The sequence below is a fragment of the Palaemon carinicauda genome, chromosome 5 (assembly GCF_036898095.1).
Source record: "Palaemon carinicauda isolate YSFRI2023 chromosome 5, ASM3689809v2, whole genome shotgun sequence".
Classification (NCBI taxonomy): domain Eukaryota; kingdom Metazoa; phylum Arthropoda; class Malacostraca; order Decapoda; family Palaemonidae; genus Palaemon; species Palaemon carinicauda.
Genome location: NC_090729.1, coordinates 140101232 through 140118731, shown reverse-complemented (window position 1 = coordinate 140118731; position 17500 = coordinate 140101232). Strand labels below are relative to the sequence as shown.

At 33.1% G+C, this 17500-nt stretch overlaps 1 protein-coding gene across 2 annotated transcripts in view; it reads left to right on the top strand.

Annotated features, from left to right (window-relative positions):
* Nucleotides 1-17500, top strand: part of LOC137641512 (DNA-binding protein D-ETS-3-like) — a 375202-nt gene that overhangs the window by 303979 nt on the left and 53723 nt on the right. For both annotated transcript variants that reach the window (XM_068374132.1, XM_068374133.1), the window contains exon 7: nt 3059-3115. In XM_068374132.1, coding sequence (XP_068230233.1) covers nt 3059-3115 — 57 coding nt within the window. The remainder of the gene's footprint in view (nt 1-3058; nt 3116-17500) is intronic.

Sequence of the window (17500 nt, the reverse complement as noted above, 5' to 3'; positions counted from 1 at the left end):
AACATTCAGCTACTGTTGTGTATTCAAGTAAATCATCTCTTAAACATCCTCAGTGCTTTTAAGAAATTAACTACTTACACCAAAAGAATGTTTATATATCACAACTAATAAGTAATATTAGCGCCTACTCAACCAGATTGATTTTACTTCCATCCTCTTTGATCATTCTTGTTTATTAATCCTTTCATACCTTCTTGAAGACCGCGTTTTTTTTTATAATTTTCCTAATTAAGCTTGCATAAGATATGACTGCAAATTTGAGCATAGAAAGGATTTAGGTTAAATCTCAAATATGAATGCTTAATTAACTCAACATTTTGCTGAGAAACCGAAAATTTAACGATAAAGTACAGTAATTGTAATGAAATATATCGGACGTCAATCATTGTGTCTGACACTACACTCTCAAGATTACATAACCGGAAATTTTATGTTCTTCTTGACCACTGAAGGAGGAGATCAGATAACTGGATTCTAACCTTAAACTATTCCAAATGAGGAATGAGCTTGAGATTTCGAGACTTGGAAATAATTCCAAAAATTGAAAGGAAAAGTAAAAGAGACGAACATGGCAGCCATGTGATCCCCCTTTCCCATCCTCTCCAACGAAATATTATTCCTCTTCCTTCCCCCCAACCCTTCTTGCCCCCACTGCCCAGACCCTCCATTTGCCCCTCCGGCTTCCCTTCTCCCCCTCCCCTTTCTCCCTCTCGCACTCTTCTCTCCCTCTTGCCAGCGTGAAATGCATCGGGTCCGCTTTGTTAGAGGCTATTCACGATGCTCTTTTGTCTTGTCAGGCGCCCGTGTCAAGGCGTCTATTGGCAGCCACTGATAATGTTTTGATGTCGACGGGAATTCGTTTTTTAGGCTGTATTTCGTTTCATTCTTTATTTTATAAAGTGACAGTTTTTAGAATGCGAAGCTTTATATTTTCTTGAAACCGTTTCTTATTAAAAAAAAAAAAAAAAAAAAAAAAAAAAACCGTGGGTCTTCGTTTTTCTTTTGGAGTTGAATATTATATTTATTCAGCTGGAGAATTTCAATGAATTTACATTATCTGAACATGTTTTCACATTATCAGTTATTTAAAAATTCAAGCATTTCAATTAGTTTTTTCCTTAGATTTTTCTGAATCAGTAAGAAAATATTGACATATGCCTTTGATTTTCATGAAGATTAAAAGAATTTTTCTATTTTTCGAGTCTAATTAAAACTTAATTTTGAGTTTTTTCTATTCCTTCCAGTTTGATTTATGTTCAAAATTATTGTAGACATTTTCTTAGATTTTGTATGATTTGTTTAGACTTGCAGCAAGGGTTGAAACTTGTGTTTCCACCATTCATAGACGTGGGCAGCTCTCTCTCTCTCTCTCTCTCTCTCTCTCTCTCTCTCTCTCTCTCTCTCTCTCTCTATATATATATATATATATATATATATATATAATATATATATATATATATATATATATATACATATATACATACATACATACATATATATATATATATATATATATATATATATATATATATGTAGATATATATATATATATATATATATATATATATATATGTATGTATGTATGTATATATGTATATATGTATATGTATATATATACTGTATGTATGTATACTGTATATGTATATATAAATATATATATATATATATATATATATATATATATACTGTAGGTATATATACTGCATATGTATACATATATATATATATATATATATATATATATATATATATATATATTTATATATATATATATATATTACGAAATAATATTTTCACTCTTGCTTTAGTCAGGAGGAAAAGGTTTGACAAATAAATCAACGATTATAATTATGGAAAATATATTTCATTAGTGTTCTTAATGTTATATTTTCACATGCATATATATACACGTATATATATATTTATATAATATACACACACATTCTTACATATATATATATATATATATATATATATATATATATATATATATATATATATATATGAATATATATACATATATATACAGAGAGAGATAGAGAGAGGGAGAAAAAGAGAGAAATATTCCTAAATATTAAAATATCCACATATGAATATATATATATATATATATATATATATATATATATATATATATATATATATATATAAATATATATATATGTGTGTGTGTGTGTATATACATACATATATACATATATATATATAAATATATATATATATATATATATATATATATATATATATACACATATATATATATATATATATATATATATATATGTATATATATGAATATGCAGTATGTGAATTTGTAAGTAGAGTTATGCATGTGCTCAAATATTTACTCTTCCACTCTTTTTATTGTGATATGCATAAGACTTTTTTTATGAATGATCTTTTCTAATGCGTGGCCATCCTTGGCCAACCCCCCCCCCCACCCCCACCCCTGTTTCATCCCCTGCCTTGACTTGGTCCATTCCTCCCCCTAAAAGGCCCGTAAGGTTTTTTAACATCACTTGAAGGGCACTGATGCGAACTAAATTAATGTTCGCGCATTGTTGAATAGATCTTTAATATGCCGTGAATTATGGGATGTTTTCGACGGGATTTTTATTTTCACGGTGGCAGATGGGGAGCGAGATTAGTCGCACTTCCAGAGGTGGCGTTGCAGCCCATCTCGGGGAGAGTTCTCCTCGGCTTGTTCGTGGCGATCGTTTCTTGGGGCATTTAAAGGATGACTGACGGTTGATGGCATTCGGTTTCTGGTCATCGTTTCGAAGACTGCAGCCATAATATTAGACATTTCATTTTCTGTGGCAGAGATCTGATGTTCCTTTGTTTTGCAAAAAATCTTCTCTGTGATTTCTGTTAGTTTTGTCGTTCTTAAAGTTAGTCAGTATGATGATACATACATACATACATACATACATAGAAATAACCTGTCACAAACTATATTCAAGTCAAAAACTATGCATGGGGGTTGAATAAGCTTGGTTTTACTTAAAGTTTTGCTCTTTTTTTATTAAATAGTATTTTTTTTCCTTTCCTTCGGCAGACCCGAGCTATAAGTCGGCGTGGGGATCCCCGGCATCGCCCGCTTCCCAGTCTCAAGGTAAGTCAGTTTTGTGAAGGGAATTGGACAACAGGAGATCTGTGAGCTGCCTTTTCCTTTGGTCGTTGTTAATGGGAATCTTTTGATTCCAATCACTGATGGAAGGACGTTTTGTCGCAGGCTTTAGTTTCTGTTTGGTTTATTATCTTAAACACTCCCTTATTCCAATGGTGGGTCCTTTTTATCATTAATCATAGAACTCTTCTGTTTGATTTGTGAAATCAAAATCTAAATGCCTTTGTCCTTCAAATATTTAATTTCCATGGGAAGTTACCACGCCGTAAAAGAAAATTATAGGTATAAGTGTTTTCCTATAGATTTAATTAATTGATTATTTCCTCTTAGGAAGAAACTTTATGGGATCCCTAATGATTCAGTCTATCTGCATGGCACACTCGATGCATCCGTTGCTTTCTGCGCATTACTTTCTCCCTTTTCATTTTGTCGTATCCCACTTAGCAGTCAAACTTTTTAATCATCAATTTCTTCAAAATAATATTCAGCTCTCTTTCTCACTTAATGATAACAAAAAATTTCAATAATCACCATATTGAAAAACCCACATTTATATCACCCACGTTGGTGCTTTATGGTAACCATACACGGATCAAGTAATAAGGAAATTCTTTTCTTTATGAATCCAAACTATATATTCTCTCTAGGCAGCTTCTTTCTATGGGTAGCAATAACAATCCCTGTTGACAGTTTTTCATGGATACTAACCGCATATATAACAAACAATTACTTGTTGTATACAGTGATAACCTTTATTGTAAGATAGATGTATGTTGGTATCTTTAAGAACTTGTGTAAATGCTCTTAGAGATGCGCATAAGACTAATCGAGCGTACTTAAGATAATATTGATAATTTTTCATTTAATACCATACTATATTTTGGTACCCAAAAGCATCTCTGCAAAAATTAAAGCTGTAAATTTCATTCGAAGACAATATATATGCAAATTCTTATTCAAAATACAATAAAATTATACAAGTAATTATTTCAAGCTATTTTGCCTTTCCAATTTAATTTCTATCACAATGTTTGCCATAGCAAACATTTGGGTGCCTGAATAGCTCTGCCTAGCTTCCCTATTTCCTCTTCACCCTCGAACTATTCCTTTTTTTCTAGGGGATAGTTACCTTTATTTTCCCCCGCTATTCAGAGGAGCCCCTCCATCCTCCTTGGTCTTGTGGGATACCCAGATGTATCCCTCTCCAGGCAATAGCCGCCAACTCTCCTCCCCCCCCCCCCCCCCCGCCTCACCCTTCCCTTCTGTGGCCTCAACCTCAAAAATAAGAATGAGAAAAAAAAATTACATTTCCCTGGAAAAAGGAGGTGGGCGGGGGAGGTTCTGAAAAATGCTCGCTTCGCTCATATCGAGAGGCTCAACTCCATCATAAGTTTGGAAGTTTGTAGCTAAAGGTGAACGCATTGACGTTCTCTCTCTCTCTCTCTCTCTCTCTCTCTCTCTCTCTCTCTCTCTCTCTCTCTCTTTCCTGTAAGCCCAATAAAAGTATTTCTTTGCCCGTTTATCTGTAATCATATGTTTCAAACTATCACACTTAAGCAACGTTACTCCCTTGAGCTACGATCCACCTTATCTGTTCTTCATTTTCTCCTCCTCTCTTCGTACCATTATCCTTCTTCCGTGGCCTCTTCCTCCTTCTCTCAGACTGCTTTGATGTTCCGTGTCTGTTGCCTAAGGGCGAGATCTTCTCACGGTTCCTGGAATCTCGGGGAAGGACCGAAGATGGAAAGTTAGTGAAACCGGCGATTGAAAGACTTACAAAGGATGATATACCACCAGGTCCGAGAGATGTCGCACTTGGAGAGAGAGAGAGAGAGAGAGAGAGAGAGAGAGGGAGAGAGAGAGAGAGCGTTCCTTGGTGATGGAATTATCGCAGCATAATCATGCATTAAATTCATTATAGAAATTTGATCCGGTAAAGTTAAGTAATCGAAGTACGTATTGTTTGTATTAGTTCAAAGAGAAAATATGAAAAGATCTCTTGAGTCAGGTTCCTTATCAACCTCAATAACCAATCACTATTTGACACAAAACATAAACAGGTTAATTGCTCGAGTCTCTGTTCTATTTGCAATAGACAATCTAATTACTACAGTTTTGAGAAAAAAAAAATGGACGGCGCTTTTCATGCAATATCTTATTAACAGTAAGACTGCGGTCAGCATAAACTATAGAAAACCATCTTTAGGGGTTTGTGCATCAGGGAATCTGTATATTTCAGTTATGCGTCTCTAAATACACCCATTTCCTATATTTCTTTACTGATTTCACGTCTTCATTTTCGGAACACGGTTTGAGATTAAGAATATCAGCGGCGATGCTAAGCGTAAAAGAAAAACACTTTCAAACAGTCAATTGTTCGTCATGTGGTAAATGTGTTAGATTTCGATCATTAATATGATTCAGATTTACACTATGCTCAAAGCTCGATCCATTTATTATTCATTTGCGTTTTAACTAATAATGAATGTCTAGCTAACCAACATTATATATAGGAAGAAGTTAAAGATGCAACAGGGTTCGTTTTCATTCCATTCCTTCAATTCTTATAAACATTTCAAACAATTTCTTCAGAATAATTGCATTTGTGAATTTCTGTTCTTTGTTAGGTTTAAAATATTTATTCATAAAAAATCTTTTAAGAGAGAGAGAGAGAGAGAGAGAGAGAGAGAGAGAGAGAGAGAGAGAGAGAGAGAGAGAGAGAGAGAGAGAGAACTTAGCCTCATCCAAATAGCGAGAGACAGCCTTAGGGCAGATACCAGTAGTCACAGGAACAAGTGTCGCCCTCCGGCTACCTTGGGCCGAAGTAAGGGGAAGCGAGGGGAGAATTGAGGTTGATTATGCTGGGGAGGAAACGTTTTTGAGGTGGAGGGGACCTGCCACTCCAGTTTCATTCTCTTCTGGTGATCACACTGGCGCGTTTTTTGTATGAACTCAATATTTTATATTCTATTAGTTATTCAATTAGTTAAGACATATAAAGTGGAAATGCATAAGCTGCTATTGTTTACATATATATATATATATATATATATATATATATATATATATATATATATATATATATATATATATACACTTTATATATACTGTATACACTTTATATATATATATATATATATAAATATATATATATATATATATATATATATATATATATATATATATATATATGTATGTGTGTGTGTGTGCGGGGGCGCGCGCGCAAATAAAATAATGGATAGATAGATTACATAAGGATAAATACAGATTGTTTTGTTTCCTATTAATCAACAATCAATGTGAATTATTCTCCACTGGAATTTTCCAAGCTACTGGAAACACTGTTTCTTCTGTAAGGTTTCTCAAGATCGTCCTAGAAAATCTCTCAGCAGCGTGGTTCCTTTATTCCGCTAAAGGTGGCTCTTTCAGACAGGCGTTTGTATTTTACTCTTGTAAGGTATTTAAAGGTAAAGGGAAATGAGTAAATATTTGACTGAATTGTTACCTTTCTGTAATGTTGACGTTTTACAAAGGAAATAAAGGATCTTCATTAATTTAACCCTTTTTGCGAGTAATAGAGTCAAAAGTACTCAAAGCTTATTTTCACTGGAATCTGTTGCCAACCTGCTGCTTTGCGGTTTAGGAAAAATAAATATTCCTAAAAAATATATTTTGGAGGGGTGGGGAAATGATTTGAAAAAATGTCTAGATTTTTTATAAAGAGGTCTTCTGAATAAAACCTAAATTGAACTGTGAATTGTGTAATGTTCATTTTTTGTGAAAGCAATGTAAATTCTGAAAATTTTGAAAATACTAATGGTGCAGCTATGTAAGCGACAACAAAGTTATTTTCAGATATTCAAGCCTTATTTCTCTCTCTCTCTCTCTCTCTCTCTCTCTCTCTCTCTCTCTCTCTCTCTCTCTCTCTCTCTCTATATATATATATATATATATATATATATATATATATATATATATATATATATATATATATATATATATATATATACATACATACATACATATATAAAGGTATAAATTGTTTTTCATTTATTCTGTGAATGAATGTGTCGAGAAGCCTTGAGGTGTATGCTAATAGGAATGGCCAATGAAAGAGTGTTCAACTTTTGAAGCAGTTTTATTCTATGGATTTTTCTATGTATATCCCCAGTAATATCTCTTAATGCTGGCAGCAGCAGCAGCAGCAGCTGCAAAGAGACTCTCCTTTGTGATAAGGGGAAGTCTTTGAAATAAAAGGTTTTGTTCAATATCACTTTTGTGGTTCCTTCGTTTTTCTATACTTTTTGTCTGTCATCTATTCATCTTGGTCGAAGCATCATTATGATAAATGCGTTCTTTGTCTCGTCTCATATTGTCACTATTTGTGTACTTATCTATTTCAATCTTGAATTCTTTGAGGACTTCTTGTCGCTCTTCAGTTGTTAATTGGTTCCCTTTGAGTTTTCATTCCTTGATTTCCGTAATTACATTCCATCCCCGTTTCCATTTCCTATTCCTTAATTTCTAGTTTTTCATTTCCTGGTCAGCGTCAGGTAATGACTCTTGGTCACTCTTTTCACTCTTTCTTATTCTTTGTTGTGTTTCTTCAACTCCTTTTTTCTTCTAATCTTCAGCATTATTGCACCGTAAATCCTTGACATCTTTCTTTAAAAAAGATGTCACATTCAAAGTGTATTTGAGCGTTCATTTCCATTATTCTCTCTTATACTTTCATTATTTTTTTTCTTTTTATCTTCGTATACTTGTTAGTGACTAAACTCATTACCCTTATTCAATCTTCAATAAGAATTACTTTAGCAATCTCTCTCTCTCTCTCTCTCTCTCTCTCTCTCTCTCTCTCTCTCTCTGTCCGTATTCCTCTTAGCCTCTTATACCATTAACCTTTCCCAATCTTCGACAAGAATAAGAGTATCTCTCTCTCTCTCTCTCTCTCTCTCTCTCTCTCTCTCTCTCTCTCTCTCTCTCTCTCTCCGCGCCGTTTCGTTCGAGAGGTTGTGTCATCTTATCGAAGGAAATGAGCTACTGATGAAGAGGTGATTTTTGCCCCGTTCGGGACGAGGCGGCCAACCATGTAATGACATAAAACCTGCCTTTTTAGTCGTGGCTTATGACATCACACGCTCCCTAATGGGGACGGAGGAGCTAATGGGGAGCTAATGGGTGAAAAATAGAGATGGCGATGATGGACTTTTTTTCTCACCCTCTCTTTTTTATGAAGAATTCAGGTGGTAATGGGGAGTGAAATATTCGTGAATAAATAGGTGGGTGAAGGAGGGTGTGAGGAGGGGAAGGGCGAGAGGCGCGTCAACTTCCGCTTCAAGGAATTGGTTTGTTCGAGGTCTTAATTGGGTCGGAAATTGCTGAAATTGGAACCCCCACAGAGCAAAGATTCATAATTCAAATTGCAAATGGAGATTCAGTTTCTCTTCCTTAGTCTGCGAGGAGAACTGCAATGTACTCGCGTCGATCACAATAAAATCAGATAAAATTTTTTGTTTTTCGTGTCACTTCGGTAAGTGAGGCAGCATCCAACGTTAATCCGGGGTCAAAAACTCACGCGGTTTTATCCTTCATTCGCGTAGGGCCGGAACTTTATTTGATAATAGATTTTGCTAAATAAATCTTATAATCCTCTTAAGCAAGGAAGACCACCCAAAAATATAATTTGTAATATTTGCAAGCACAAGATTCTGCAAATACACACCAGACATTGAATGCTAAATATCATTATTAACTCGGCTGATAGCAAATAGATATTTTTTTTATTAGTCTGACTACACGTATACACGTATTCATGCTTGTGCACGTGAATTTCAAATGTGCTATTAAGGCAATTGAGAGGTTGGTGAATATAAAAGCATCAAGCGAGTTGTGGCACAACAGCGAAAGAGAGATATCCAGATGAAGGAAAAGTTCTGAAAGATTGTATGAGAAGAAAAATAGTTTCCTCCTAAACGGTAAAGTTTATAAAGAGGATTTAAGTATTATATGGACGCAAACGCTCTTTCATAAGACCGTGAATTTGTATAGTAGGATTTTGATTTGATTTAAAAGTAAAATATGAAACAAAGGGATTAGTAGGGGAAGAAAGGTCAATGCTCAGACAAGGGAGATTGTGGGGGGACCAAGTGTTTGTTTGAAATAGTTATGAGAGATTAATTTCTCTGTGTATCTTCTTTCTTTTAATCCCAAACTTCTCAAACGGCTGTTTCAAAGCCAATACTCAAGTCAAGCCTCTACCCCTGTTTACCTAAACTTTTTTCCACTATCACTTCATCGATTGACTATCTTACTTTCTTAGCTATTGTCACCTTTAACACCTCCTTGCTTATGCAAAGGAACATTTATTCTTCTATAATCTTTCCTTATTCCTTATAATTCCTATTATACCTTACGCACCCTCGTCGGCAATTCAGTTTTACTATCACCTTTTCCATTCTTCAATTTTAATGGATTTATTCACATCCTCTAGAGTCTCATCTGCAAATAGTATTAGATTTACATTGGACACTTTTATTTTTAATTTTATTTTGGTCTTCACAAAAGGAGTCTTCAGGAAACGGTAACCTTTTATTTACATTCTGAGATATGTGGCAATACTATTCCACAGTGTATATATATATATATATATATATATATATATATATATATATATATATATATATATATATATATATATATATATATGTGTATGTGTGTATGTGTGTATATACATATATATACTCATCTATCTTTATATATACAATATATAAATATATATATATATATATATATATATATATATATATATATATATATATATATGTACTGTATATACATATACATATATATATATGTGTGTGTGTTTGTTTTGTGTGTGTGTATTTGTGTGCGCGTGTGTGTCTGTGGTGAGTATATATATATATATATATATATATATATATATATATATATATATATATATATATATATATATATATATATATATATATATATATATATATATATATATATACATATATATACATATATATATTGCATATACATAGATATATATATATGAACATATATATATGTATATGTATATATATATATATATATATATATATATATATATATATATATATATATATATATATATATATATATATATATGTATATATATGTATGTATATCAAACTTTATTTTATGTTTCGATTCAGAGACAGGTTAGATCGTAGTACGGGAAGAATTAATTCGATGTAATGCATTACTTTTGGCTCAATATTTAGAACGAAATAAAATCATGTGTGTCAGTGATAAACTTGCGCAAATGTATGTATATATATATATATATATATATATATATATATATATATATATATATATATATATATATATATATATATATATATGTATATATATATATACTATATATATATTTATATATATATATATATATATATATATATATATATATATATATGCAGTATATGCATACTAGAGTACGTGACCCGTCAAAAATGGCTTCTTAATATTCAGATACATATGCACACACACATAGTCAACCCTTCCCACCCATTTCCCCTTTCCAAACTACCACATGGCAATTTGGGCAATTTATGGGAGATTGTGGTTTCTGATTGGTTGCCGCTCAGGGTGACAGGAAGGCTATATATATATATATATATATATATATATATATATATATATATAATATATATATATATATATATATATACTGTACATATATATAAATATATATGTGTATATATGCATATATCTCTATATACACATAAATATATATAATATATATATATATATATATATATATATATATATATATATACATATATATATATATATATATATATATATATAAATATATATGTGTATATACATACATGTATAAATATATATATATATATATATAATAAATGTGTGTGTATGTTAGTGTGTGTAAATTATCTATATATATATATATATATATATATATATATATATATATAGTATACATATATATATATATATATATACGCATGTATGTATATATATATATATATGTATGTGTGTATATATACATGGTTACTGTGTTTATATATATATATATATATATATATATATATATATATATATATATATATATATATATATATATATATATATATAAATGTGTGTGTATGTTAGTGTGTGTAAATTATCTATATATATATATAAATATATATATATATATATATATATATATATATATATATATATATATATATAATATATATATACGTATGTATGTATATATAATATATGTATGTGTGTATATATACATGGTTACTGTGTTTATATATATATATATATATATATATAATATATATAATATAGTACTAATATATATATATATATATATATATATATACACACATGTGGTTACTGTCTTTTTATTCATACGCTGTGGTTCCTTTTTTATATCAACAAGTGTAGCCCAATGTATGAAGAAATCGAGAAGTTAAGCGGTCATTAAAACTATTATAAACACACATATTTATACATATTTTACCATAAATGTCTGTCTTCGTTTTAGTTATTGTTGTATAAATTAGTTCAGCCTCTTCATTACCATTTTCTTTCTCAGCAAAAAAGGATAGAAAAGACATTCGAATCCTTCTGCCTTTCGCTTTCTTCTGAGTTCAAGTAAACTTCGCTATCACTCATCAACTGGAAGAGCTTTTCTGGTCGTTGCCTTCCCAAGTGTTGTACTGTAGATGAGAGCTTAGGCTCATCTCAAGCAGCCTTGTAACACCCTATAGTCTACCAATTCCTACACTTAGTCAGTGCAAATCAGAGATTCGTTCAGGGCGTCCATTTTAGATCACAGTTTATATCCTCCTTCTTTCAAAGAGTCTGACCCACTCTGATTCCTTCCCTCTGTTTTTATCGTCTCCATTGCACATGAATTAAAGGTAATGCGAATGTTCTATAAGCTCAAACTGCATTCTCAGGAGAGGTATTTTCATCCATTATCATTGCCATACATAGTTTCCTAAGTATTTCTCCTGCCGCTAAAAAGCTGTTTAGTAATCTATATCCTTTTTAGCAAAAAGGAATAAAAGAGAAATCACCATTATCATCATCATTCCCAATATATTTATCCTTTATTCCTCTATCCTCAGCATCCATCATCGCCGTGTGTCGTCATCGCCATCATCATCACTGTGCATTTCACGGTTTCTCCCCTTCAGCCTCCCCTTCTCTAATGATCAATTGCTGGAGCTTAATTGCAGGTAATTATCACCAATTACCATCGCCATTTTACACCTCAATTGTCACGTAGGAATTGAAATGGGCAGATGTATGGGAACCCCTCTCCGTATTCTCTCTCAGGTGAGAGAGAGAGAGAGATGAGAGAGGAGAGAGAGAGAAGAGAGAGAGAGAGAGAGAGAGAGAGAGGTGGTCAGAAAAGACAAGGGGTAGAAATGCAGACCAACATACAAACATAGAGTCGTTTGGGGAACGAATTGTCTGATGCGAGAACAACAAATAAATTTCTAGGATAAAGAAAGCGAGTTAGAGGACTTGCATAATGCTCCTGATAAAGATGTGAAAGGCGCTAGATTGAACTCGGAGGGGACAGAAAGAGAGAGAGAGAGAGAGAGAAGAGAGAGAGAGAGAGAGAGAGAGAGAGAGAGAGAGAGAGAGAGAGAGAGAGAGAGTATCCCTTGGTCAACATGGACGGCCTCTTATTGGATCGGAGCTAGTCGACCGGTAAGTTGGGCAGAGGGGGACAATCGAAGATTCAACACCTCTTCTTCTTTGGTCCTTCCCTGAAGGCAGAGGGAAAAAAGGGGAAAAGGAGACTATGAAAGTATTTGGTGGATAAAAAGGCTGGGGATAAATAAGAGAGCTCGACGAAAGAAAAGGGGAGATGAAGTATATTGGAATTTGTTCGATTTTTATCATGTGGGGTGTGACGAGGATGGTAAGTCTCTCTCTCTCTCTCTCTCTCTCTCTCTCTCTCTCTCTCTCTCTCTCTCTCTCTTCTCAACATAAATCAATGGGACTTTTCCCAAGATTCTACATGGATCGTGTGTATCACAATCAACTTCCCTTGTCCGCTCATCTTTGAAAGGTCACAACTCAGGTCATTCCCAAACATTTCTCATACTAATTATTGCTCCAAAAATGACACCATCTTCTTCTATTGTGGCTACTGTACAAGATTAATATGCAGATTAAATTTGTTCATCTCCATACATAATTATATAGATAAGAGTTTGGAATTATTGAAAATCATTTCCTTTGCATTGAAGTAGCATATTAAGAAAACGCTAGTTGTTTCATACTTTGTTATGATAATTATCAAGAATTTTTTCGAAGAGCGACAGCTAACTAGTTACTAAATGCATGTACCATGAAAGGTGTGATTTTATGGTTTAACATTAGTTATCAACGTTGACTCGAGCATATTACATCTGACCCATGCTATCATTAAAATAAAATAAATGATGTATTATACAATTGATAGCTATGGTAATAATAAGATTAACAACAATATGGAATTCAATTGATACAGCAACTTCACATAGTAACATAGCAACGTCATTGGTGGCACTATCAAATGAAACATTAAATACTAACATATTATGCATTAGTATTATATAACATGATCAGGTGTTTACGGTAAATGGAAGGTATTTAGTTATATATAAGTTAACGTTAGAAAGTACTACAATTCTTTATCTAAATATTATCATTTTAGGTCAATGAAAATATTCGATAGAAATTAAATGTCGAGGAAAAACTTTGGAGAAACTATAAAAAGACTCTAATCCTGGCAATGCCTGACAAAGGACTAAGAAGATTTAATTTAGAGGGGACAAACATCAATCCCTTAATTCAAAGAGAGAGAGAGAGAGAGAGGAGAGAGAGAGAGAGAGAGAGAGAGAGAGAGAGAGAGAGAGAGAGAGAGAGAGAGAATCTTATTGACCGAGTCAACTTTTTCATCGAGTTTGACTGTTTGACCATTCCTTCGTCTGAACGGTCATGGAGGCTAGAGGCGATTGGTGTCCTTGAACCCTAACTAGACTTCCCCCTTACCCCTTTGCGCTTCATTGCCCTCCAACTTTTTTAGTCTCTTTATCTTCTCCTTCAGAAAGATACAAGGAATACGAAGAAATAAAGACGCCCTTTCCTAACTTCGATCCTACTACACTTCTCTGGCTTCTACAGGAGACTCAAGTTGGTTTCACTTGGGACTGAGATTAAAAACCTGTTGACTTGATGTTGAAATGCTGTTGGTACGAGTATGTTTTTTATGTTTGTGTACAGGCAGTGTTAAGATAATTCTCTTCTCGCTGTTACTTTTCCTTTTTTTTTTTTTTTTTTTTTTTCTTTTTTTTTGGGGGGGGGGGCGGGGTTAGGGGGTTGGGAGGAGCTGTAGATTTCCGAGATGGGTAACAAAGTTGCAACTTTCCAGCTACATCTCTATTTCATTATTATTATTATTATTATTATTATTATTATTATTATTATTATTATTATTATTATTATTATTATTATTATACTTGTTATTATTATTATTATCATTATTATTATTGTTATTATTATTACCATAAATTGGCATTCATATGGCACGAAACTTAAAGTCAATTGAGCAACTAAGCATCTGACAATATAGACTGTCGGTGTCTAACAGAAAAACATGGCAAAAATCAATGCTCACAATACAAACAAACAAATGATTAGATACGTATAAAAAACAAAAGCAACAAATACAAACATTTGATTACACACTCAATGAATCTTGTGTTCTTATTAAAAATAAATAAACCATTTATACATGGTACATTTTATTATCATTATTATTATTATTATTATTATTATTATTATTATTATTATTATTATTATTATTATTATTATTATTGCTAAGCTACAATCTTAGTTGGAAAGCAGGATGCTATAAGCCCAGGGGCTCCAACAGGGAAATAGCCCAGTGAGAAAAGGAAAATAAGGTGTCTTAAGAAGAGTAACATTAAAATAAATATCTCCTATATAAACTATAAAAAGTTTACCAAAACAAAAGGAAGAGAAATATGATAGAATAGTGTGCTCGAGTGTACCCTCAAGCAAGAGAGCTCTACCCCAAGACAGTGGAAGAACATGGTAACGAGGCTATGGCTCTGCCCAAGACTAGAGAACAATGGTTTAACTTTGGAGTATCCTTCTCCTAGAAGAGCTGCTTTCCATAGCTAAAGAATCTCTTCTACCCTACCAAGAGGAAAGTGGCCACTGAACAATTACATTGCTGTAGTTAACCCCTTGAGTGAAGAAGAATTGTTTGGTAATCTATGTTGCCAGGTGTATGAGTACAGAGGAGAATATATAACGAAAGGCCAGACTATTCAGTGTGTGTATATAGGCAAGGGAAAAATGAACCGTAACCAGAGAGAAGGGTCCAATATAGTACTGTCTGACCAGTCAAAAGACCCCATAACTCTCTAGCGGTATTATCTCAACGGGTGGCTGGTGCCCTGGCCGACCTACTACCTGCTACATGTGCTCTCTTAAAGTTGTAAATATTAGAATGTATCGCACTGTCAAAAACTTTTATACCTCTATGCAGTAAAAGAATTGGCGGTCTCTTATGCTGGGTCGTGTGACATCGTGAGACCTCGACATTTTCTGAATTCTAGAGTTCACCAAAACTCGAGTAGAACACACTCCTTCCAAAGGTGACTCTGCAGGCTACAGCGGATGTGTCTTATCGATCACTTATTTGGAAAACATTCTTGTTGATGTCTTTTGCAGACATTGAAGAACATAGTACAAAGGTACGTTTTGCATGCAGCCTTTGTTGCGATCATCGCTGAGCACTAATTACATTTATTCCTATAGTGCGCGAGTTAAAAGGTCCGGATTTAACTTTTGCTGGAATTGCGTTTTTCATTGAAAGTTTTCTTGAATGATAAATCTTTTCCTATTTTATTGACTTTATCCCTATATTCTAATTGGAATATGTAATGCTCTGCTAAAGCTGAATCATTCGAGCTATTGTAACAAATCATTTAGATTCACTTGTAGAAAGTTAACCGTATCCCTCATTATTTTAGATTTGGAAACTGTTTATCTCCTTTTAAACCAAGTACTATATTTTATACATAAAGAAGGAAATAGAATTGGACAATTCTCTTTCTCTCTCTCTCTCTCTCTCTCTCTCTCTCTCTCTCTCTCTCTCTCTCTCTCTCTCTCTCTCTCGGGTGTCCACAGACTTTTAGAAAGACAGGAGCTCAAGTAGAAAAAAAATGGCCTTCCATTATATTTCTAAATGCAATTTGAACTGTTTTATATACTTTTATACGACAGAACGCCTCCAAAGTCTGTAGAGTGGGATCTGTTGTTGCAGACACAGAGGCACACTTGAACTATGACGGCACATTTCTGAGTCTCCTCTGGTCTGGAATTCCCTCCGCAACCATAATATCAGCATATTGTGCCAGTAAAGTATTATAACCATATAATCATGAATTCTTCTTTTATCCTTAGCTCACCAGGTCTTTTCAGCACACAATCTGTGATCATATATGCAAATTGTGAGTTTGAAGAGCATTTAATGTAGTAGCTGTCTCATAGAATACTGGTGTTGCAGCAGCTATATCCAGATAAAGAAAAACTCAAAGTTGATGCTATTCAACAAAACTGCAGAAGCTTTACTTTATTTGTTTGGTGGATTACTTTCAAATATCTTGATTTTTGAAATTGAACTATGCTGTAAACTTCTTTATGGTTCTTAGTGCACTTTCTCTGCAGACCAATCTTATATAGCTTTTTCAATTCCTAAGGATGGGATCAAGGATAAATGGAGAGCTGAATTTCCAGTAATACAGCATGCTGCTTACTTGATACTGAGATTTAACTGTACAATATTTCTATTCGGTTAAAAAGGAAGCAAAAAATATTACTTATTTATACACTTTTTGCAAGCATAAGGTTCAACCTGTGTACATGGCAATTAACATATAAGGATTTTTCATTATGGAGAATAATCTTAGACTGAAGCCCCTTTTATAATCCATACATGCAAACAACTCCATCAGAAACTTGACCTGTCATGGTTTCTATTTGGAAACCATATCTTTTCAAAAATGACAGAACTGTTCCCTCTAGTTCTTCACCAGTAGTAGACTTTAACTTACACCCTTGACTGAAACGCTCTTTGAATTTTTTTATCTGCCATAGCGTATACACATGGTAGCGTGTTCAGTGTGGTAAACATCTTACAGTAGTTTCCTCCATGAGAAAGGAATAAAATTTTGCTGTCTTAATTTCATCTAATATTGATTTTCTAATATAAATAGCCAAAGCCTTGATTATGTCACTCTGAATGCGATCTGAGAGCATTGA